The 21,387-nt window shown below is 53.6% G+C and overlaps 8 protein-coding genes across 8 annotated transcripts; 3 read left to right on the top strand and 5 right to left on the bottom strand.

Moving 5' to 3' along the window:
• Positions 1–3,402: 3,402 nt before the first annotated feature.
• Positions 3,403–4,350, bottom strand: KRP23_11715 (RxLR effector protein PSR2; the record flags this gene model as incomplete). The annotated part of the gene is made up of 1 exon (XM_067895934.1): positions 3,403–4,350. One exon carries the CDS (start codon positions 4,348–4,350, stop codon positions 3,403–3,405), a length of 948 nt encoding a protein of 315 aa, XP_067740552.1.
• Positions 4,351–5,205: 855 nt separating this feature from the next.
• Positions 5,206–8,671, bottom strand: KRP23_11714 (Mitogen-activated protein kinase kinase kinase 5; the record flags this gene model as incomplete). Its single annotated transcript, XM_067882284.1, has 4 exons — positions 5,206–7,915; positions 7,978–8,061; positions 8,138–8,206; positions 8,280–8,671. 4 exons carry the CDS (start codon positions 8,669–8,671, stop codon positions 5,206–5,208), a joined length of 3,255 nt encoding a protein of 1,084 aa, XP_067740551.1.
• A 987-nt stretch (positions 8,672–9,658) lies between these two features.
• On the bottom strand, positions 9,659–11,294 carry KRP23_11713 (NADP-specific glutamate dehydrogenase; the record flags this gene model as incomplete). Its single annotated transcript, XM_067882283.1, has 3 exons — positions 9,659–9,795; positions 9,861–10,992; positions 11,079–11,294. 3 exons carry the CDS (start codon positions 11,292–11,294, stop codon positions 9,659–9,661), a joined length of 1,485 nt encoding a protein of 494 aa, XP_067740550.1.
• A 1,003-nt stretch (positions 11,295–12,297) lies between these two features.
• On the bottom strand, positions 12,298–12,735 carry KRP23_11712 (uncharacterized protein; the record flags this gene model as incomplete). Its single annotated transcript, XM_067882282.1, has 1 exon — positions 12,298–12,735. One exon carries the CDS (start codon positions 12,733–12,735, stop codon positions 12,298–12,300), a length of 438 nt encoding a protein of 145 aa, XP_067740549.1.
• A 1,173-nt stretch (positions 12,736–13,908) lies between these two features.
• KRP23_11711 (uncharacterized protein) lies at positions 13,909–14,370 on the bottom strand (the record flags this gene model as incomplete). The annotated part of the gene is made up of 1 exon (XM_067882281.1): positions 13,909–14,370. The coding sequence occupies one exon, from the start codon at positions 14,368–14,370 to the stop codon at positions 13,909–13,911; it is 462 nt and encodes a 153-aa protein (XP_067740548.1).
• Positions 14,371–15,765: 1,395 nt separating this feature from the next.
• Positions 15,766–16,203, top strand: KRP23_11710 (uncharacterized protein; the record flags this gene model as incomplete). Its single annotated transcript, XM_067882280.1, has 1 exon — positions 15,766–16,203. The coding sequence occupies one exon, from the start codon at positions 15,766–15,768 to the stop codon at positions 16,201–16,203; it is 438 nt and encodes a 145-aa protein (XP_067740547.1).
• A 788-nt stretch (positions 16,204–16,991) lies between these two features.
• KRP23_11709 (uncharacterized protein) lies at positions 16,992–18,426 on the top strand (the record flags this gene model as incomplete). Its single annotated transcript, XM_067882279.1, has 5 exons — positions 16,992–17,202; positions 17,256–17,892; positions 17,964–18,218; positions 18,310–18,341; positions 18,422–18,426. The coding sequence occupies 5 exons, from the start codon at positions 16,992–16,994 to the stop codon at positions 18,424–18,426; spliced, it is 1,140 nt and encodes a 379-aa protein (XP_067740546.1).
• A 1,429-nt stretch (positions 18,427–19,855) lies between these two features.
• Positions 19,856–20,367, top strand: KRP23_11708 (uncharacterized protein; the record flags this gene model as incomplete). The annotated part of the gene is made up of 2 exons (XM_067882278.1): positions 19,856–20,247; positions 20,313–20,367. The coding sequence occupies 2 exons, from the start codon at positions 19,856–19,858 to the stop codon at positions 20,365–20,367; spliced, it is 447 nt and encodes a 148-aa protein (XP_067740545.1).
• Between the last annotated feature and the right edge of the window lie 1,020 nt (positions 20,368–21,387).

Below are 21,387 nucleotides of genomic sequence, written 5' to 3'. Positions count from 1 at the left end.
GGCTCCGCGAGTTTCTTCTTGTCCAGGCCCGGCCGTGGACAGTTGTTCCTTGTATTCGCCGGCGGGTTTTACCCGCGGGCGCACGCGTTCAAGCCCGGCTTGATCGCGCACCGCTTCGTCGTGCAGCCCGGCTGCACGCGAGCTCGCAAGCATTTCCGGTGCGGGACGTTTGCAACCGTCCGCACTGCTTGCAGCGTCGGCTCCCAGAGCCGACGCGTCTTCTTTACCTCTACGCCTAACGGCGGAGTGTCTTTCGACTAATTGTGTGTCGACATTAGCTGTCGACACTACCGCGTCGCTCCGGACGCTTCGAGTCCCTCTCGAATCGGATTGAACCAGGCCCTGCTGATTCGGTTCACATCTTTTCCCAACGACTCTCGCAGTCGTTGGCGTTCGCTTGGGGTGACCGGAGACAGCCGCATTCCGCGCTGTCTCTAGTGGAGGGCCGCATGCACCACGCGGTGCACGTGCTGCGCCGACAGGGCCATCGCGCTCTGTCGCGCTGCTGCTGCTCCCGAAGCGCACGATCGTGCGCTTCGTCCAGTCGATCACCGGATCATGCCGTGCAAGCCACGGCATGCCCAACACCATATCGAACTTATCGTCCAGTTCCAGGACGATAAGCTCGTCGACGAACTCCTTCTCTTGATAAGAGAAGCGTACGCGTACGATACGCTTCTCGGTTCTAACAACGACACCCGTTGCTAGCCTCACTTCCAATAGACTTCGAGGTGTTTCCACCTCCTCGAAGTCAAGCCTTGGAAGGCTCTGCAGTCGAACAAAGTTGTTCGACGCTCCACAGTCCACTAGAGCACGAAGAGACTTCTCTCTCTTCGAGCTTACCTTCAGGATGACAAGGTTCGGCTTGTCATCTTGCTTCTTGCAGTGAGATTGACTCTCACTGGGGGCAGCGATCTTCATTGCAGCGTGTCCGATGTCGACACGCTCGATCGCATCACCAGCAGGGCGCCCCGCGCCTGCTGGTCCCTTTAGTTTTTTGATTGCCCGTGACGATACCCAGTATCGCCACGACGGCTTCTCGCCGCGTGCACAGGTGCTGTGCACTCGCGGGCGTAGTGACCGATGTTTCCGCAGCGGAAACAACGCACATTCGTTGATCCACGACGCTGCTGGGAACCAGCAGCTGTCGCACTCGAGAGGTCCATTGGTTCGGGACCTCCCGACGGCCTTGCCACCGGTCGTGGCATCAGCCGTGGGGCGTTCACATGCAGTTTAGCCTGCCGCAGGCTAAACTCTTCTTGCATTGCAAGCGCAATTGCAGCCTCGAGAGTATTTGGATACTCTCGGAAGAGATAGGTCTTCACAGACCCATCTCTAAGGCCCTTCATGAACGTGACGACCTTTGTCGCCTCGTCAATCGGGTTGGTCACGATGTTCGAGACCAAGTACCGTGCTCTTTGGGCGTAAGCATGCACGTCATGCTTGCCCTGTTGCAGATCGAGGAACTCCGCCCTCGATCGGAACTCGTTTTGCGGGGGCTCAAACGCTAGTTTGAGCTCCTCCTTGAACTCTTCGTACGTGCTAAAGCACGTAGGATCTGTGAGTCGGCGTCCGTACGCCCAACTCCTCGCTCGTCCGCCAAGACATGACATGGCGAACGCAACCTTCGACAACGGGTCGACGATACGTCGAGCCGCAATGGCAGTGTCGACCTCGACAAGCCAACGGAGGAGAGGTTCGCCCTCTCTTCCAACGTAGCTGCTTACGTGGAGTTTCAATGACTCCACGCGCGGTGTGGCCGATGGCGACACCGAAGTTCGAGCAGCGGTTTCACGCTGTTCCTTCACGATGAAACCCAGAGCAACACCGTGTTGCTCCGTCGGTGATAGCGTTCGCAACATCGTTGCTACCGCCGCTTCCCCAATGACTGTTGACAGTCGTTGGAGGGCCTCCCACTCTGGTTCCGACAGGTGGGGGCAGTCTGCACGCGCAACATGCGTTGCAGACGTGTTTGAGCTACCCACGGACATGTTACTGTCCGAGGGCAGGTTCTCAGCCCCGCGTTCGTATTCCATACGAACGTGTTAGTCGGTCGTTGGACGGACTACAAAGTGCTACCAGGTGTAATGGGTCTGCTTAGACCCACTACTTAAGCTTACACGTGTGCGCACGTGTAGGAGGAAGCGTAGGAGTAATTTACTTAAGTTCTGTATACTTGTATCCACAAGTATACTTAAACCTAGATAAAAGAACCAAACGGAAGCTTTGGTGGTAAATGAGAACTGTATTGATTGTAAATGGGGTTTCCTCCTAAAACTGATATTTCTAATGAGAGGTTCTGCCATTGGATGGCTGGCAGAACCCCTATCTATTGAATGACTCTCATTGGTAGAAAGGTGTTACTTTCTACCAGTCATATGCCTTTTGCTATGAATGTGGACCACCCTGTGGTGGTCACCTGAATGTATGCCTTAGTGCATGTTGCACTAAGGTAGGAGGTGAACCGAATGTGTAGCCCCGCTACACCATCGCCCCTTGCGCGAGCGACAGCGGTGTTCTCCACTCCTTCGACGGAGCCTGTCTTTGCGCGACCTGGCTCCGCTTGCATCTGGGCTCAAAACCTGTTGAATTGCACGTTTCAAAGTATAAAGGAAAGTGATATTCTGTGTTATCGCTAGCCTATCCTTAGCTTATCCTTACTTACCCGTCGTCATGCAGGTCACAGCTGAGCGGCGGATCCCGACGCCAGAGCGCCCCATCCCTCACGATCCTGACGCCAGATCCGAGGGATTTCAACACAGCAAGCGCTACGGCGCCGAGTCGCCGAGCTTCCGAGGATCAATTGCAAAGGTTATTCATGAGACCTTAGTAAATCGTCTTTTGAGCCTAGTGCTACGGCGGTTACGTGAGAAGGCTCAACAGGAGTACCAGTGTGCAGCCAAAACCGGCAGCAGCAGAAGGGATCACATAGTCGGTCAAGTCACACTCTGGACGAGCTGCTGGGGAAAGCCCGCAGGTGCTTAATCATGGAGCATTGCCGCGCGCTGCAGACAGGTGGACATTGACGTGTCGTGGAATTGGCAAGGCGCCTCCGAGACTCACCACAAGTTGGCCATGAAAGCGAGGACGCGCGCTGGACAGAAGGCGCTCGCTCGTCTTGAAAGTTGTCGCTGCTGCCTTCGCAGCGTGAGCCACAGTGTGTATATTATGAACGTAGCATTTTGTACTAAATCATATTTTCGTATGACAGTTTGTATGGAATCTAATTGATCGCGGCCTTCGTACAAATACCGGTACAAATACCGGTAGCCAGAATCGGAAGGTCACTTTCTCACAGTGACACGCTGTATTGGTATGCAGTAAGCCGAGGAAGTCGGTACGTATACATCCGAGAAGATGGAACCTTGAAAACGAACAGCGATTCCAATCTCGTTAGCGCCTCTAATTTACTTTCTCCTTCAAGGCGACCTTGTAGCGCTCTAGCATTGGCGCGTAATGCCGATTGTTATCGTTCACATTGAGCACCTTCTTCGCGACTTGACTCGATGTCAATCTTTCTTTAGCCCATTTCATGAAGAGTGCCGTCTCCAACTTCTTCACCATGACATCAGAACCACCTACATACGTGGAAATATAAAGAAGTTTTGCCACTCCTTTATCTCCACCGTAGGCCGTCATAAATGTCTGCAGCATAGTCGTTTTCTTTTCAGGGTTCAGTCGATTGAACTCGGCCATGTAGTTTAGCCATGCTGTCAAACGCCGGGTCCCAAGAGGGTTGGCAGTTGCGTCGTCAAGCATCAGGATTTTGAAAACGTCGTCTGTAGACTTTTCTTTTTTCAGCCAGCCGGCGACCTGTTCAGCCTGCAACTTCGTGGCCAGGTTCGTCGTAGCTTCAGATTGTTTCGCCCGGACGAACATCGTAGCCACGGCTGCCTCTCCCCCATAACGAGCCGAGAGCACGTCAACCATCGACACTTGGTTGTTGGGGTTCTTCTTGTTGTACATAGATATATACTTGGCCAAATCGTTCATCTTCGAGTTCGTCAGCACGTCATTTATTGGGTCGTCGATCTTTAGGAGTTTGAAAACCTGAGGCGCAGACTTTCTCGTATATAACCACCATTTTAGCTTGGCGCTCTCCTCGATCATTGACGACTTCAACTTAATCGCGCCAGCCATACCGGAGACGCTGACCGCTCTTTCTTCACTATTTTCATCGTACGAACTGTCAGCCCTCAGCAACCTATTGAGGGGAAACGCGTTTCGGTTAGCCTTGAGCACGCGAGCAACCGTCTGAGACTTTTGTGCTGTCGCCTTCGACGTTGTTGACGCTGAGGTGAAATTCACGCATACGACGAGAGCCAAAACTATGATCCAGTGCAGACGCATGGTGTTTGGATTTGGGTGTGAACTGAGCGTTGCGAGGCGAATTGCGAAATGAAACACTGAAAGTGTGAGGAGAATTGTCAGGAACGTGGCACCATATGTAGTATCACTGGAAGGTGAGGGAATCCCAATCCCCAGCGGGAGTCGTTACCCGTTACTCGACGGAGGGTACTTCTTGATGATGGATTCATACACGGTACACACTCGGGATTCATTATCCGCCACCACCCCCGATCTTGGGCACCACCACCCCTCCCCAGAAACTGGGCGATTGAGCTGATCAAATACACAGATACAAAGAGCGCTGTGCATGATAAAAGAGACACTCGTCTGAAGTGAAAGATGGTGAATTTAGCTGCACAAAGTAATGCAGGCGATGTTGGTTATCTGCTGGTGGATTCCATTCTTCGGCGACACGTACTCATTCCGTCTTTAGTCAGTCTCAGATCGCATGCTTAAAGTCTGCCTGTCCATAATTAAGCATAAAATTAGCTGAGAGGAGGAAGAATTAACGCACTACGACAGAATTATCGTGCCAGAATTAAATAGTGAAAGGCACACTACAAGTAACTTGCTCGTTTGAGTCTCAGGATAATCTGGGGATCGGTCCTGTGATTGATTATGACGATTGCAAGTCCAAAACATTTCGTAAACATGTTTTGTCATGATAGTTTACACTCTAGATTGGCGAGTTCGATGATGCATGCGGCATACATCGACTGTTCGGTTCCCAAACGTATAAAGTTAAAACGTCAAACTGCCAGCAGTTTGGACAGCCCCTGCTTGATGAGGAATTTATTCGCATGAACACTATAATACACTAGAAGGTGAGCTTATCGAATTCATTGCGTTTGAACATTAACTTCCGAAAGGAGCGTGGTGACTACAGAGCCAACGCGTACTTGTCGAGCTGTGGTTCGATATATCACATCGGCGCAATGCCGCCCAACTGTTTCGTTCAGGTCGAACTTCCAGGTCTTCTTCATCACTGACTAAGGCATCCAGCAAATTTCGGACGTATTCGCGCTTCTCCTCACTGAAAATGGTAGTCGTGAGTACGTCGAGCACGGTCTGCGCTATAGACGGATTTCGAGATTTCAGTTGCTGCTCCATCGGTGCGAGCTCCACTTCATTCACCGGATTAACGGTAGCGAGCTCCATATGTTCCAGCGCCCGGTAAAACGTACGAAGCTCTTCCCATTGTTGAGGACCCGCTAATCCACTGGTTTCACCAACACTCAATCCGTTGGACAGAATGGCCCGAGCTTCGAGGAAGAGCATAGTTTCTCGTACTAGTGGCATCACCAGCGACAACAACGAGGATGGAACACTCGCACCAGACTTGGTCGTAGTGGCGATACTGCACGGTACTGCGGCGTTCTGTTCGCATGACTCACACATGAAAAGAAGGGGGAAACGCAGCTCTTCAGCACGCTGCTGCTGGAGTTGCTTAAGTCTGGAAACCCACTGTTCCATCGAATAAGCGCTCGCACTTCGTGTTAGGTCGACTTCCAGCTCGATCGGTGGGACGAATAGCCACAAACTCGGCGGCAACGGCTCAGGAATCGTATCCTCGGACCTGACGACCACCTCAGACGACCTAACATGAATTTTGTCCGGGACCTGATCCTTGCCACTTGCTTCACGCTCGGGCTCACCTGAAGTTAAAATGGTATCTTTCTCTTCGATAATGACGGAGAGTAGGCGGGGTACAACAGTACTTTTCACTGTAGTTGCTCTCGACACCTCACGTTCGCTTGTCTGGACAGCTTCGTGCTTGGAGATGAAGTCCAGTGACGGGCGTGATATCGGATCGCGCTGCAGACACTGGCGCAGTAGGTCTTTCATATCGTTACTTGGTACGAACTGAGCGATTGACCGCTCAAAGTAGCACGTATCAGTCAACTCGCCATCAAGATCAGGAGCAGTGAGTCGCTCAAATACCTCATGGGAAGCTGTGCAGCCCTTAAACTCCTCGAGTTGGCGATCGGGTGCATACATCTTCAAGATCATCACACCAAGACTCCAAACATCCAAAGAGGCCGAAGCCCGTGAACTCGATTTCTGCTCCAGTGCAAGGAAAGCCAACTCGGGGGCGATGCACTCCGCATGAGAAAGACCCAGAAGTTCATCATCGGGACAAGGAATCTTGTGTCCAGCTCTAGTGGCATGCTCGAGACCCCAGAACTTCAATTGAGCATCAGGAGAGCACACTACGAAGCTGTCCGAATTGAGCGCGCCGTGGACAAGTCCGCGAGCGTGGAGGGCACGCAACGCCTCCATCACCCGTGCAATTTGCTGAGCCAGGGGTTCGCGAGAGCCTGCCATATGAGCACGCAAGGAGATGCAGCTCGGTTTCTCCAACACGAGGATACAGCAGCTCCGTTTTACGATCTTCTTGGCGTTCCCAAACTCCAGTTCATATTCAAGTGCATCATCAAACAATCGAGGCACAAAGGCAGACGTAGCGTCTTCATGCTGCAGAATCGAAAGTGCGTAGCTCTCACGGCCTGCAAGATCGGCATCGTCCTCAATAAAGACTTTGAGTACAAGTTGTGTCGGAGGAGCAGGTTCAGAACTTGCGTCCTCGGAGCTTCTGCTAACATGATGGCAGTCGACGAAAAACGCGATTGGGGTCTCCTCGATCTGGGTGCCAGGACTGAACGAATACTGGTTGGTGTTCACGGTTAACGGGGTATCTTCGTTCGATTTCGCCGCTAGTAATGTCTCCAGTGCTGACCGAAGAGCCTTGCGAGTGGCAGTACGTGTCTGAATTGACGTTGTACTAGCTGAGCTGTGCGTCCTCAGAAGTTCCAATGAGTGATCGCTGTCTCCGTCCTCGCGGTGGGAATTTTGTCTTTTCGCGTTAGTTAGCGAGAAGCCTTCGTGGACTTCTTGAGGTGACCCTAAGTTGACGTAGCCAACACCTGCTGTTGCCGAAGCCTGGTGCTGGTGATCCGCATCTGAAGGAGTAACGACTAGCTCGACACAGGAACCACGGTCGTTGGTATCTTGGTGGGGGTCTTCATCCCTCGACATGCAGCTACGAGAGAGTTCGCTCTCAACTGCCGTAAAGTGGCCCGACGTCTCTGATCTGTCACGCGTATGCTTATCGAAATGGTGGGGCAGGTCCAGAATGCCGACACTCTCACGGTCTTGCATCCGTCTGCGTTTACGCACGACAAGCGCCAGCGTGATGCCTACTGCCAGTACTGCAGGGATCACGATGGCAAAGATGGTGATCGGGACCACGTTCATGCTGCTACTTCCTTCCATGCCTGTGACGTTCTTTTCGCTCCCTGAAGAAGACGTGGTCGGGAGGTTATTGGGGTGCGCTTGTAGGTCACTCGCGGAGTTTTCGGTGGAAGTGAGCTCTTCCAATGTTGAAAGGGAGTCGCTGTCGAGATGAAGCACTTTGGCGTTAATCCACGCGGTTAACTGCTTTTTGTGCGCGGTGGTTTCCGAAGATAAGTTCATGGTGTTGTTTTGCAGGTCGATGGTTGATACGCCATTCGGCAAGTCGAACAGCGAAACTGGGACGCCCTTGAGGTCATTTAGGCGGAGATCACTGAAGTGCAGACACGAATTAGTTAGTGAATTCACAAGCCAACTCGAGTAATAGAGGCTTACATGAAGGTAAGCGCTGAATCTGCCAATGCAGAGCCGTCTGCAAACTCGAACGAGATGTTACTGAGCCCGCAACCTACAATTGAGCTGTCCATGGGACACAAGCAGTATCAGTATGAGATATGATGCCACCACCGACGCTCGTGAAGAAGCGGTGACGCACATTTTCTCGATCGAAGTAGGTAGCACCAAGTGCAGCTCACTGTCCGCAAGAGGGATACCCTCCAAGTGCCTGGTAGAAAACAATTGCACAGTCTAGATCAGTCGTTGTACATGGCACAACACGCAAAATGACACAATCTTACAAATTTTGGAGAGCCGGTAGCTGAGCGAAAGCTGTGGATACGATAGTCACGGGGACGGCAGGCGTAAAACCCGAAGCTGCTAGCAACGAGAAGTTTGTGACTGAAGAAGACACGAGCTCGCCGACTTCCGAAAAAGTTGATGAGAGCTCCAAATTGGATGAAGTTGCAGCGACGTATTCCCCATTGTCCACGTAGAAGTTCTGCACCAGCAACGGATTGAAGGACGCTGCTGAAGTAGTTATGGAGCCCGCAGAGATACAGCTCACAGTCCACTTGGTCAACGACTCTGAACCGAGTGCAACCCGATCGCAGGAAAGCGAATTCGACGTGGTTGCAGTAGCAACAGCGGCGAGGATGAAAGCCGACAGTAGTGATAACTGGATCGGCTGCATGTTGTGGCAGTGGCGATTGCAGATGCAGATACGGTTGTAGCGAGGCTCAAGCTCCTTGGGTGGAGGGTGCAATGGTGTACGCGCTGGGCGTGGAATTGGTCTGCGGCTAAGCAAAGTGGGAACGGGGCAGGAAGGGCGCAGGAATTCAAGTGAACGCAAACGAAACAGCCCGCCCTAGCGAGATCCCAGCACGATGAGGGGTCAAAAGGCACCGGGCGGAGCTTGACGACACAACGCGCAGCATTTTCCGTTTTCAACGGTCGACTGCAACGGCAAGTAAGCAACGCGCGACACGATCTGGGATCGTTTGGTGATACCTTCGCAGCTAGCAGAATGTCGCTAGCGTACTGAGATATCGGATGACTCGACCGGCAGACCACACAGATCTCTCAAACCTCGCGCTCCTGAACATGGAGGAGTGACACAGTGACCTGCGCTGGAAAGCATTGCAGTCGGCCATATCAGGCATTGTCGGCCGGCGCTTGAATGCGCCAACAGCCCGAAAACCGTTGGGGACCTGTCGTTTCGTGGGCAAAGTGCCTGTTCATCTGGTGCGTGGCTGAACGCTGAACGGCAGCGCTGGACGGAAGCAGAGGACGGACTAACTGGGATACAAGCAGCATATTCATCGCTTTGGTGCGCTTCGTCAACGTGGAGGTAGGATTCGTTGATGCCACCGTGCAGACGAGTCCTGGATTGAGTCGGATCTTCGTCTTTCGCGCTGGCGGCAGCTCCGATACCTCCGGAATCTGCTGCTGTCACACGCACACGTCCGAACAGCAGCACGAATCACGACGGACAGATAGCAAAACTCGTGAGTTTGTATTGAGCGTGAAAGCTGCGCATGTGCGTGCTGCTGGTTGGGCAGCGCAGACGCATTGCCACCTGCCTGCTTCTCTCCATCTTCGCATCCTCTTGCTGTCTCACAATTCGGACGCACCCTCGTATTTCCCTGGGTAACACCCCAGCTCGTACGCGGGAGCTTATTTACACCACGCCCTGGCGGAACATGGCGGCAGCCACGCTCATGAAGGCCGTGATGTTAGCACCCACGTGGAGGTCGCCAGCAGCGTTGAACTCAGCCGCAGTAGCTGCCACGCGGTCGTGAAGCTTGTACATGTATTCTGCGCACACAATACCCGGGTTAGCATTATCATATTTGATCTCACAAGAGAATACAGAAACGTACCTTTGACGATCTTGTCCAGCTCGTCGTCCGACAGCTGCGTGGAAGAGCCCAGGTTCTTGGTAATGAGCGCGAAGGAGCCGCCGTTGGAGGCCTTGTTCGGGCCGAAGGCCAGACCGTGCTGCTTCACCAGGTTGATGGCCTCGTCAGTGCACGGGAAGTTGGCGCCCTCGAAGATGCCCTTGCAGCCGTTCTTGACGAGCAGGCGCACGGCATCGGCGTCCACGTCGTTCTGGATCGCGCACGGGAACGCGTAGTCGCACGGAGTCTCCCACAGCCGGCCTTCCTCGCTCGGGTGGTAGTTGGCCGTGGTGGACGACATGATGTAGGCGCCCAGACGCGCGTTGCGCTCCTCCTTGATGCGCTTGAGCTCCTGCAGACTCTTGTCGGTGAATCCGCCCTCCTCAATCACGTAGCCAAAGTTGTCGCTCAAGCCAATGGGAATGGCGCCCAGGTCCAGCAGCTTCTGCGCCACGTTGAGCGCCACTGTGCCACTGCCCGAGATGAGGCAGCGCTTGCCCTTGAGCGACTCTCCGCGTGCCTCCAGCGCGCGGTTAGCAAAGTGAGCCACACCGTAGCCCGTGACCTGCGGGTAGTGGTACGCGCCTCCACTCAGAATGCCCTCGGTGCCTCCCGGGTGCAGCTGTCGTAGCCGCTTGTACTGTCCGAACATGTAGCCGATCTCCTGGGGACCCACGCCCACGCCCGACGTGGGGACGTCCGTGTGCGGCCCAATGTAATTGGCCAGCTCCGTCATGTACGACTGGCAGAAGCGCATGATCTCCGACTCGCTCTTGTCCATGGGGTTAAAGTCCGAGCCGCCGTGCGCGCCGCCGTAGGAACCGGCCAGCGCGTTGCGGAAGATGGTCTCGAAGCCCAGGAACTTGGCGATGCCGTGCGTCGTCTCCGGGTGGAAGCGCAGGCCGCCCATGAACGGGCCCAGCGCGCTCGAGAACTGCACACGGAAGCCGCGGTTCACGCGGCTGCTGCCTTCATCGTCGATCCACGGGACGCGGAACTGGATCACGCGCTCTGGCTCCATGAGCGTCTTCATGACCCACGCGTACTTTGGGTAGCGGTCGAACACGGGTACGACCGAGTTGACAAAGTTTTGCACGGCTTGCATGTACTCGGCCTGTCGACGTCGACAATGAGCGGTGAATAGTGCGTTAGATAGAGGAGACACCGGGCTTTATGCTGGGCTAGGAGGGGCCTGCGTACCTGGTTGGGATCGCGACGAATCACCTCATCTGTGAGCATGTCAGCGGCCTCCTGGCCGTTGCGGAACCGCTTGTCGCCCCCGCGACGGAACAGAGGCTTGTTCTTCCAGTGCTTCTTGCCGTGCGTCGTGCCGTGCACGTCCGACATGAGCGAGGAACTGGCGCGGGCCAGCGACGAGGCCGCGCGGGGCTGCGAGCGGCGCAAGAGCGAAAGCATCGGGGAGGGAAGAAGGCTGCGACTTTGGCTGGCGATTCCGCGACTGGAAGATCCCCCGGCCGAGGATGCACCACCGACAAACTGAAGTTGCGCAAACTGATGCAACATAGAGAAGGATAATTGATAACATTTATTTTATAAGGTATCATATTTATAAATTACTATGAACTTCTAATGATATGTAGATGCTATGTCGAATTTAATGGGAAATATGTGTTTAGACGGTATCAGGGATGCCGGAGTCTGCGTCTTGTTTGTGAAACCAGTTGATCTCCCCTTACGTTGCACGAAGTCGAGTGACGTCAGGGGGGTTCAAACTCGGGGCAAGTCCTCCATTGAGGCACAATCTGCTAAGGATTCGGCAAGGCTGCATTGAGACTGAGAAACGGCCCAATGATCATGATGGGAGCGACGACAGGTGCAGGTCCGGAGTAAGCATTCGTCCTCGGAGCTCTTGAGCGCGCTTTCGGTTTTCGGTTTACAGCTTTTGTTGTCAATAAGCTATTGTAGCGTTGTATGTACAGAGCCCACCTCCGAAGTCCTCCTCCTGCATCCAATCAACAGCAAACAACTCGAGCTTGCTACACGCGCTAGCATCGTCGGTACTGTTCAACTATGGTGGGTATGTGTTCGATGAGACGTGAGACTTGCACATGGTAAGCCTTTCAACAAGGTGAAGAAGCCCTCACGAACTCTTCCGTGACGGATTGAAATCTCGCATTTACACAACGCTAGACACATGGACTCCTCAAGTCAATGCTACCAGGTGCAGCACAGGTCACTACTGCTTCGATCTTCGCCTGATAGGAATGCAAACGACAGCCACAGCACATTTGAGTTTTCAGTATTTTGTATTTGTATCGTTACTGGAGGAACCACACCGAGCTCCTCGATATGCAGGGGCTACGTGCCGCCGCTAGCTCCCATAGAACAGAGACCTCTATCAGCGACGGACACGTTTTAACAAGCAACTGCGCAGTTACAGCAATGCTTCTCCGCACATCTACAGGAAGTAGGTCACGACGGCGGCCGTCACAGCGGCGACGCTGCCAGCAGCCACCGAGGCGGCGCCCGACGAGCCCGAGGCAGAAGCCGAAGCGGACTCCGACGAAGAGGCCGTCGAGCCAGACGTCGTGGCGTCCGAAGAGCCAGACGTCGTGGTCGTGGTGGCGCTCGAGCCGGACGTGGTGGCGGCGGCGTCCGAGGAGCCCGACGTCGTGCCCACCGCGGTGGAGCCCACAGCGGCCGAGCCAGCAGCCGAGGCGCCCGTCGTCGTGGCAGCGGCGGGGTCCGCGGCAGCCGAAGAAGCCGTCGAGGCAGCCGTCGAGGTGGCGGCCGTCGTGGCAGCAGCCGACGACGCGGTCGAGGCGGCCGTGGACGCGTCCTGGGCGGCAGCGACGGCGATGACAAGAGCAGCAGCGAGGAAGCCGAAGACCTTCATGATACTTGGTGGAGGTGGGTGGGGAGTGGGGAGGGTAAGCTGCTTGGCAGTTGCTGGTAAAAGTGAGAATGAGGAGAAGCTCGCCGCCCGGAAACCGGGAGCACTTCTACCGTAGTTGCCTACAGCCACAACGACCGACAAACAAGCGCACGTCGTCAAGAAGGGACCAGCAGCAAAGATAGCGAGCCGTTCCCTCATCCATGATGGTTGTGGTGTCGAAAGCCGGTGCTTTGGTCAGATGGCCCAGATGGCAGCGTCCAGTAAGCTTCAAGGTGGTTCCGAGAACGCGTTTTTGTCGGTCGATCTTAGTTGGATCATGCTCCATGCATGGAGTTGCTTTGCTTGTTGCTGTCGTCGTTAGACAACTCGGTGTGACCGAAGCTCCGGGTGGACATTTTAATGTACATTGTGGACATTGCGACAAGCATTGGCGGCAAAGCGAGTAGTGCGCACCTGGAACTTGGCGGCACAACACACATCCACTCTGAAGTTGCGACGTCCGTTGCCATGCCGCAGCCCTCTATGCCGGCTGCGTGCGCGCAAATCATCCGATGCGAATTGGCATTTGTTCGGCGTGGTGCCCGCCGGCTGGTGGCGTCCGTCCACGGCGTTGACGATTGAGACCGGACAGACGATGCTCGCTGCATCAGGCTGGCTAATTTTTCGTGGCGCGGCAAGCAACTTGTTTGCCGTATCCACCACGACGGTACAACGCGACTCGACTGAATGGATAAAGCTCAAGGTCTCTGCTTGCAACGTAGTGTGGTCGCAGTGAGTCAATCGTGGCGGCAGGTCAGAGCACTTTGCCCTTTCATAGCAGCCTCCGCTCCACGATGTTCACGGGGAGTAAGTACCCGCTCGCATCCGTTTACGCGTATGACATTGGTGCACGCGGTTGAAACCAAGGCGCTTGTCGCTTTTTAGGGACAATATCCCGACATCCTAGCAAGACATTCACAATCGAGTTCGGATCTTCTTGGGATCCCTGATATCGATAGGAGACACAAGAGTAGCCAGCTATGAACGATGCGATCAAACACGAAAATCGTGCGTCGAGATTAGTGGCCGCAGCGATTATGCAGACTAACGATTGTCTTCAAGCTCGGAACTGACTAGGAAAATCCAATGCAACCGTGTCGTGTCGTGGGGGAGCATGCGTGCGTATCTTCCTCATCAAAGCATCGCAGCGAGTCCCATGGTCCCCACGAGGGCCCACGCGACGGTCGTCGTCGTAAGCGTGAGAGAGCCCGAGTCCTCGGACGGGGTCGGCGTGCTCGACTGCGCTCGAGACGAGTCCCCCGTCCTCTTGGGCTTCTTAACCACCGGAGTCTCAATGTCGCTGCCGAAGCTGCCACTGCCGCTGTCCGTCGTAGGAGCGGGGTTAGCCGCCCACGCTGGAGCCGGCGCCCCCGTTGCCGGTGCAGCAGGTGGGACTGGCACGCCGATAGTGGCGGGGTTCATTCCAGCGGGTACAGCATTCGTTGGCGGGGCCGTGGTGGCCGGTGGAGAAGTGGTGGGCGCATTTGCGTCCGAAGTCACACTCCCAGCTTGTCCTCCCGCGTTGTTAGTGTCTTGAGCTGTAGCAACCGCCATAGCACAGAACAGCAGAACAGTCAACGCGCTGAATTTCGTCATTGAAGTCGGTCGGTGAAGGAGGCGTTGAATTGAGCAGGACAATTGCAGATATGAGGTGCCTGGTTGCACAGAGGAATTTGGTGCTAAGCACTCCACGGCTTCAGTCCAAAGAGCTGAGGTGTTGGTGGCGACTCGATTGACGTTGTCGTCGGGCATCTTTAGAGTTAAGACTTTGAATTTGCAAAGTGCCAGTAAGAAGCTTCTCTCCGCCGCGTCCCAAACTCTCTTTCGCCTTGTTCGCTAACAGCCTAACGATGAGCGGTGAATACTACGCCACGGGGCATTGGGGTGGAGACGGTCAAGTTAATCCACTCCACCAAGGCTTTTCGTTCTTGAAACCGAGTTCTCGTCCCGAGGGGATTTCACGAGGTAAGTGGTCAGGAGACGGACGAACGGAACAGCTCGTGAGCTGTGACGATGAGGAAGACACTCAACTGCTAGACACTGTGGAAGGCGACGACATCCTTCGCGTGTTGATGGAGTCATCGTCCGCGCGAGCCGGCCGAGTGCTGCCACGTCGGTACACTGGACCAAGGGTGATTGAAGATCAACATGTTGGGTTGGTAGCCGAGCGAGACGAATATAAAGGGGTCGCCACACAGCGAACCGTTTGTGGCAAGTATGAAGTCGAAGCTATTGAAGACAGTGAACGGCAAGACTTTCGATCAAGCCGTCAGGCGATGCTGCAGTGGCTGGGCACATTCGTGCTCGGCGTTTCCATACTGCTCACGTGGCCAATAGGCATTGCTTACTTGCGAGGTTGATTCTGGCAAGTATCGACGTATTTTACAACCACAGGCGGGACTTTGCAGGCGACGAGGGGGGGGGGGGGAGGGGGCGGCAAGCACAATATAGGTACAAAGCTTACGTAGTCTCAGCATAACAATACTACTTTGCGAACTCGCGAGCTGGGCGATCCATGAATTCAATCGAATACATGTAGCAAAAGGTCTTGTGATGAACGGATCTGTCGGCAAGACCAACGAAAACCACAACGCAAAACAGGTGGCTCAAGCGAGGGCAGCCATTGTGCCAGCCGAACTAGGTATGATATCCGTTGCTTCAAGCGTGCATTTTGCTTGGCTTGGTTTGCCGACGACCATTGAAAAGAAGGTGCCAACGTACATGTAGCCATTTGGGCAAAAGTGGAGACGGACATGTACCGGTACAATCCAACAACGATAGGCGTGCTGTACCGTACCACGAGCAGCTCTGCTGTCACAGCAATCAGCAACCAGATTTGCAGGCACGCGGTGCCCTAGAGGCTCTACCCTAGGGCTCGGCTGCCGAAGTGCTCCCGATTTCCGGGCGGCGAGCTTCTCCTCATTCTCACTTTTACCAGCAACTGCCAAGCAGCTTACCCTCCCCACTCCCCACCCACCTCCACCAAGTATCATGAAGGTCTTCGGCTTCCTCGCTGCTGCTCTTGTCATCGCCGTCGCTGCCGCCCAGGACGCGTCCACGGCCGCCTCGACCGCGTCGTCGGCTGCTGCCACGACGGCCGCCACCTCGACGGCTGCCTCGACGGCTTCTTCGGCTGCCGCGGACCCCGCCGCTGCCACGACGACGGGCGCCTCGGCTGCTGGCTCGGCCGCTGTGGGCTCCACCGCGGTGGGCACGACGTCGGGCTCCTCGGACGCCGCCGCCACCACGTCCGGCTCGAGCGCCACCACGACCACGACGTCTGGCTCTTCGGACGCCACGACGTCTGGCTCGACGGCCTCTTCGTCGGAGTCCGCTTCGGCTTCTGCCTCGGGCTCGTCGGGCGCCGCCTCGGTGGCTGCTGGCAGCGTCGCCGCTGTGACGGCCGCCGTCGTGACCTACTTCCTGTAGATGTGCGGAGAAGCATTGCTGTAACTGCGCAGTTGCTTGTTAAAACGTGTCCGTCGCTGATAGAGGTCTCTGTTCTATGGGAGCTAGCGGCGGCACGTAGCCCCTGCATATCGAGGAGCTCGGTGTGGTTCCTCCAGTAACGATACAAATACAAAATACTGAAAACTCAAATGTGCTGTGGCTGTCATTTGAACCCTTCGGCACTCAACACTGTAGCACTGGCGACCCGGCGTGCTGCAGTCGTAAGCATGTTGATAGTGACGGACGGTGTGGATACCGGTAGGCTGACAATGTTGGTTACTGCTAACGTCAGAAGTGTCTAGATGTCGACTAGAGTATTTTGGTGCTGGAGTCCTTCCTTGTGGGGATACTCCGTTGACCAGCGGAGCGTGGTTGTGCAGAGCCTCTTCCCTCCACACTTGGTACCTCCTCCCGTGCATCCAATTCACTAAGACGCAAACGAAAGCCGCATGCAATGTACTCAGCCGACCGAGCTGTATTGAATGCCGCTTCAACAGCGCTCCGAGCGTGAATGCTTGGTCAACAAGTACGGTACCAACCTCTGAAATCAAGCTTCAGTCCCAAAGAAGCCCTAACATCGCACTTGCTGTTGCCCCCGTCATGACCACTGCTCCGAATAGCCTCTACCCTCAGTGCTAGACGTCCTTATTAAAACAGGTTTTGCCTCTTTGCTCTAGGTGCAACTTTGGGCTGGCAACGCAATGTAGCCATCGAAAGTGGCTACATTTGTGTTTTTATCCCAGTGTCTTTCGGACCAATCGTAATCAATGGTGTCCACGCCAACCTGGACCGTGGCGTTGTTCCAGCGCGTGCTGGCGAATCTGCCGCCCCGTGAAGTGGCTGCAGCTTCGAGCCGTGTACTAGAGGAAGAGTTTTCCTCTGTACATCGACTGGTGGACGACGTGGTCGCGTCTTTTGCGAAGCTGGCGGAGGTTCGGGATGCAGTTTCCAAGCTGGAACAGAGCAGCGCTTCGACTGGTGGACGCAGTGCCAGTCTAATGGCGACGATGGAGAGTGTCATGTCGTTACAGGAAGAGAATTGGACAGGAAAATGAAGAAAATGGCAGTGAATACAAGCGTAAAGCGGCCGGGAAATAAGCGCAAAGATCGAGACGAGTCCGAGCAGGAGAACAAGGGGACAAAGCTCGAACCAGTTAACAAGGATGCAGCATCGACTGCTTGTCCTATTCCAGCTTCCAACGAGTCCTCGTCAAATTCAAAGTCTGGGTCTGAAAATGAACAAGGAGGAGATGGCAGTGAAGCGGCAGTAAAAGCATTGATGACGCTGCAAACTCACGAAAGGCAGAGTGCCGAGAGTAAGGACATGGCAGATATATCTATCACTGGCAGCAGGAAAAGTGCTATCACGGGTTGCAGCCTATCGGTCGCAAACTTGAAACCCATTCTGATCGAGGTCGACACGTTACCAAGGCTGGATCGTATCCTTGTCATGCCAGAGATCCTCGAGGCGCTGAACGAGTCTGTGATTGAAGACGCAGACGGCAGGCAAACACAGGAAGTAATCGACTCATTGCGCATCGTGATCAAGTGGGTTAGTGAACCGCACGGTCAGTCTAAGCTTTTTGCATTGTATCGCGCCTACGCTGATACCGTGAAGAAGTATGCGAATACTCTTCCAGCGTCGGGGAGACGAATCGATCTAAAAAGGTATGGTGTATCCTATGTATACATGATCTAGGAGTCTAGGAATGTTTGCTAATACGTGGTTGCATGTACAGACTGTCGAACGATTTCCAGGCTTTACTAAGCGACTTCAAGGCTTTCACAACTGCTAATATCATGGACTCGCGCTCGAAAGGTCGAAACAATCACCAGGCATTTGTGAATTGTGTGAAGAAGATTCGCGAAAGCCCAGTGCCCACGCACAAAAATCACCTGCTAAAGTTGTTTGTCACTTTTAAGAAGGCCACAGTCGCAGAACTGATGACCTCTCCAGCGAAACAGATGCGAAAGGCGATGAATGTGGTCGCAAGGTGGATAAGAGGCACACCACACGAACCTCATCTGCTTAGCATGTATTGCATGCTGATGAAAGCCATTCCACGGGTTACGTTCAGCGTTCAGACCGACCAAAAACACAAGGACGCTTTCTCCAGGTATGCACACCTCTACCTACCTATTACCAGTTTTCCTTCTTCCAATCTAACTCTCAGCTTACTGCGGTGAATGCTTGCAGCCTAACGGATCGGATGTCGGAAATGCTATCTGATACTCCGAGCGATAGAGCACAAGAGCATTTGGCAACGATAAAAGAGAGGGCTGATAAGCTACTGGCAGAGGTTACTGCATGGCAAACCAGAGTTCCAGATCTCCATGATATTGGCGGCAAGCTCAATATTTTTGGGAGTATAGTGAATCACGTGACCCGTGGATGGATTCCGCTCCAAGGCCCTACTATTTGCAGCTGTGCCAAGATATTCGAAAAGCACATCAACCAACTTGGGTCTGTGCATCGCACGCGATACTCGAATACACTGGGTAAAGTAATGGGTTCCCGACGACCCAGGCGAAAGAAAGGAATGACCAAGGAGTATCGGGTCTATCGGTAGCTCTAGATCCATTCTGTTCAATCGAAACTCAGTGCGTGCAGATGGCAACTTGGTAGCGTTCGGGTAGACGGATGAGTTGTAGTGATGGCGCGAAGAATGAAGGACTGCAGGATACAAATCTAATTCCATTCTAACTGTACTGATGTGAAGAAAGAAGTCACGGGAAAACTTGAACCGATGGAGATCCATCGCTAGGAGGAGGACAGCAAAGCGCACGGTAAGCGCTCGTGGAGAATGGACTGTATGTAGAAATACGCACCAACCGATCAAAAGCTCTACCCTGCGGAATATGGATCGACTGCCAGTGCACATGTATATTAATACATGCAGTACTTCACAAGTCAATCGGAACGATGACAGACCCCAGCACACACGTGATCAGCACACTTGCTGAACTTGCATGGCTCTGTGGCGAGTATGGTGTGCTTGTGGGTCTTCAACCCAAGCTTGACTTGCAGAGATACGTTTATTTGGTGGCAAGTTACGATGAATGACTAATTTGGTAATTTGCGGAATGTAGCCCTCTCCAGATGGCGTACCCGTGTAACCTTCGTATAACCATTCATTTCCAAACTATGGCGACGTGGACAGAGACGTTGTACGAACGCGTCTTGGCACTTTTGACTCCGGACGAGCTGCTCGCAAGCTCAAACAGCGTGCTGCACGATCAAATTGCGTCGTTGAATGACACAGTGGACGAGGTTTTGGCGGCGTTTGCAAAGTTGGAAGAAGTGCGCAATGCTGTCTCCAGACTGGAACATTCATCGACTGGTGGTCACAATTCACGTCTGATGCCAATGCTTGAGAGCACACTTGCAGTCCAGCAAGAAGTGGAAACGAAACTGGGAAATTTAGTCACAGGGATGTCTGTAAGTGGCAACCAACTTCATTCAAGATATACTGACAATCCACAGAAAACTGTGCCAGTGGACAAAAAGAGGAAGAGAGACGACAAACCCGCCCAAAGCGATGTTCAGCGCTCGAAGAAGACCCATATCGTTTCCTCTTTAAGTGACAAACCACTCAACCGGTCGGGTAGTAAAAGGAAGGGCATAGTGCAGATGAAAAGCAGAACCCCTGCGGTTGAACAGAAGCGGGAAGTGACGCCACCCCGAATGCTTGCGGAAGTGGACCCAGACACTATCAAAACCCGACCAGGAGCCAAGCCACCAGGGTTTTACGTGAGCCTCGTGAACGAAGTTGATGCGTTTCCACCAAACGAGCGGATCCCTCGCGTTCCTGAAGTGCTTCGCGCGCTAACGATATCGATCAACGAAGATGACAGCTGCGAACAGCAGTTTCGTGTGACCGCCTATCTCAAGACCATCATTGAGTGGATCCAGCAAGGTAAGGAACAGAATCATCACCTGGGATTGTACTTTGCATTCGCCAACAGCGTGAGGTGGTTTACGAGCAAACTTCCAGCTTCCAGCCAGAAAGTCGGACTTATCAGGTGCGACACCGAACAAATGTTCATGATGAAAACATTCACTGACACCAGAATGCGCTTTTGTCCAGGATTTTAAAGGCGTTTTTTGCTGTGCTACGAAAGACGAAGTTGCAGCAGCAGTAGCAACAATGAGTGTGCCGATCCCGCCATGGGTCATCTCGGCAACACCAGTGCGAACCAAAACGTTTTGAAGTGAATACTTAGTACACTGCTGAGCTTAGTGATCGGTTCGTCAAGTTTGTCAGTCAGCGCTCGATGTCTATGCCCTTGTTTCTCAGAGGGAGAGGTATTTTGAAGTCGCAAGCAACTGCCATGAATCTACCCCAGGCTTGCAAGATTGCGATGCAATGGATGGAGGAGGATTCAACTAGTGAATTTTAATAATGTCGAGCGCTCGTTGGTGCACTGCAGGGCTTCGCTTTGAAACGCTGCCGCGAAATGGACAGGCGTTGCATAATACTTCGTATCATGTCTCTTCCTGTTTTCGCTGGTACAACGAGAAAGATGACAGGGATTCTGGATGTCAGAGGGATGCTTGAAAGCGTGTTGCTCTTGTTCTGGCGGGAGTAGAGCGATGGCGAGCTACCTCAATACAATATCATGTTTAAGTACTTTGAAGTAGTATTTTGCATGTTAGCAAACTGCGGACACGGATGCTTGCATTAATTGCGAGACTCTGGAGTGGCATGTATATGCAATGGAGCCGACACAGCGATAAGATAGCATTCCTGAAGTGATCCGTCTTCCACAAGAAGAAATGAAGCGAAACATTTCTTCCGGAAAGGAGCCAAGAGTGATTGCAAAAGCTGTCACGATTGTGGGTAAATGGGCTCGAAAAGAGCACCTTGACTCACAGCTTCGTCATCTGTATGAGGATGTTCTTGAACGCACAATGTCGTATCCTGATAACTCACCAATGTTGTGATTAAAGCTGACCAATTCAGGTACGAGGTTTGTTTTAGATTCGAAGCCAGATTTTGCACGTTGACAACGTGGTTTCTTCTGCCTGCAGTATGAACACGAACCTCGAGAAGGTTTTAGGCAAGGCGGTGAGGACGCCAGTAAATCAGAGAGCGGCAGACGTGTTGTACCGGGTTCGTCAGCTTGAAGAACATCCGCTAATGTCAAGGGCATTTTGATTCT

This window comes from Phytophthora ramorum, assembly GCF_020800215.1.
Source record: "Phytophthora ramorum isolate Pr-102 chromosome Unknown Phyram_PR-102_s0012, whole genome shotgun sequence".
Classification (NCBI taxonomy): domain Eukaryota; phylum Oomycota; class Peronosporomycetes; order Peronosporales; family Peronosporaceae; genus Phytophthora; species Phytophthora ramorum.
This window is presented reverse-complemented; position numbering and strand designations above follow the sequence as displayed.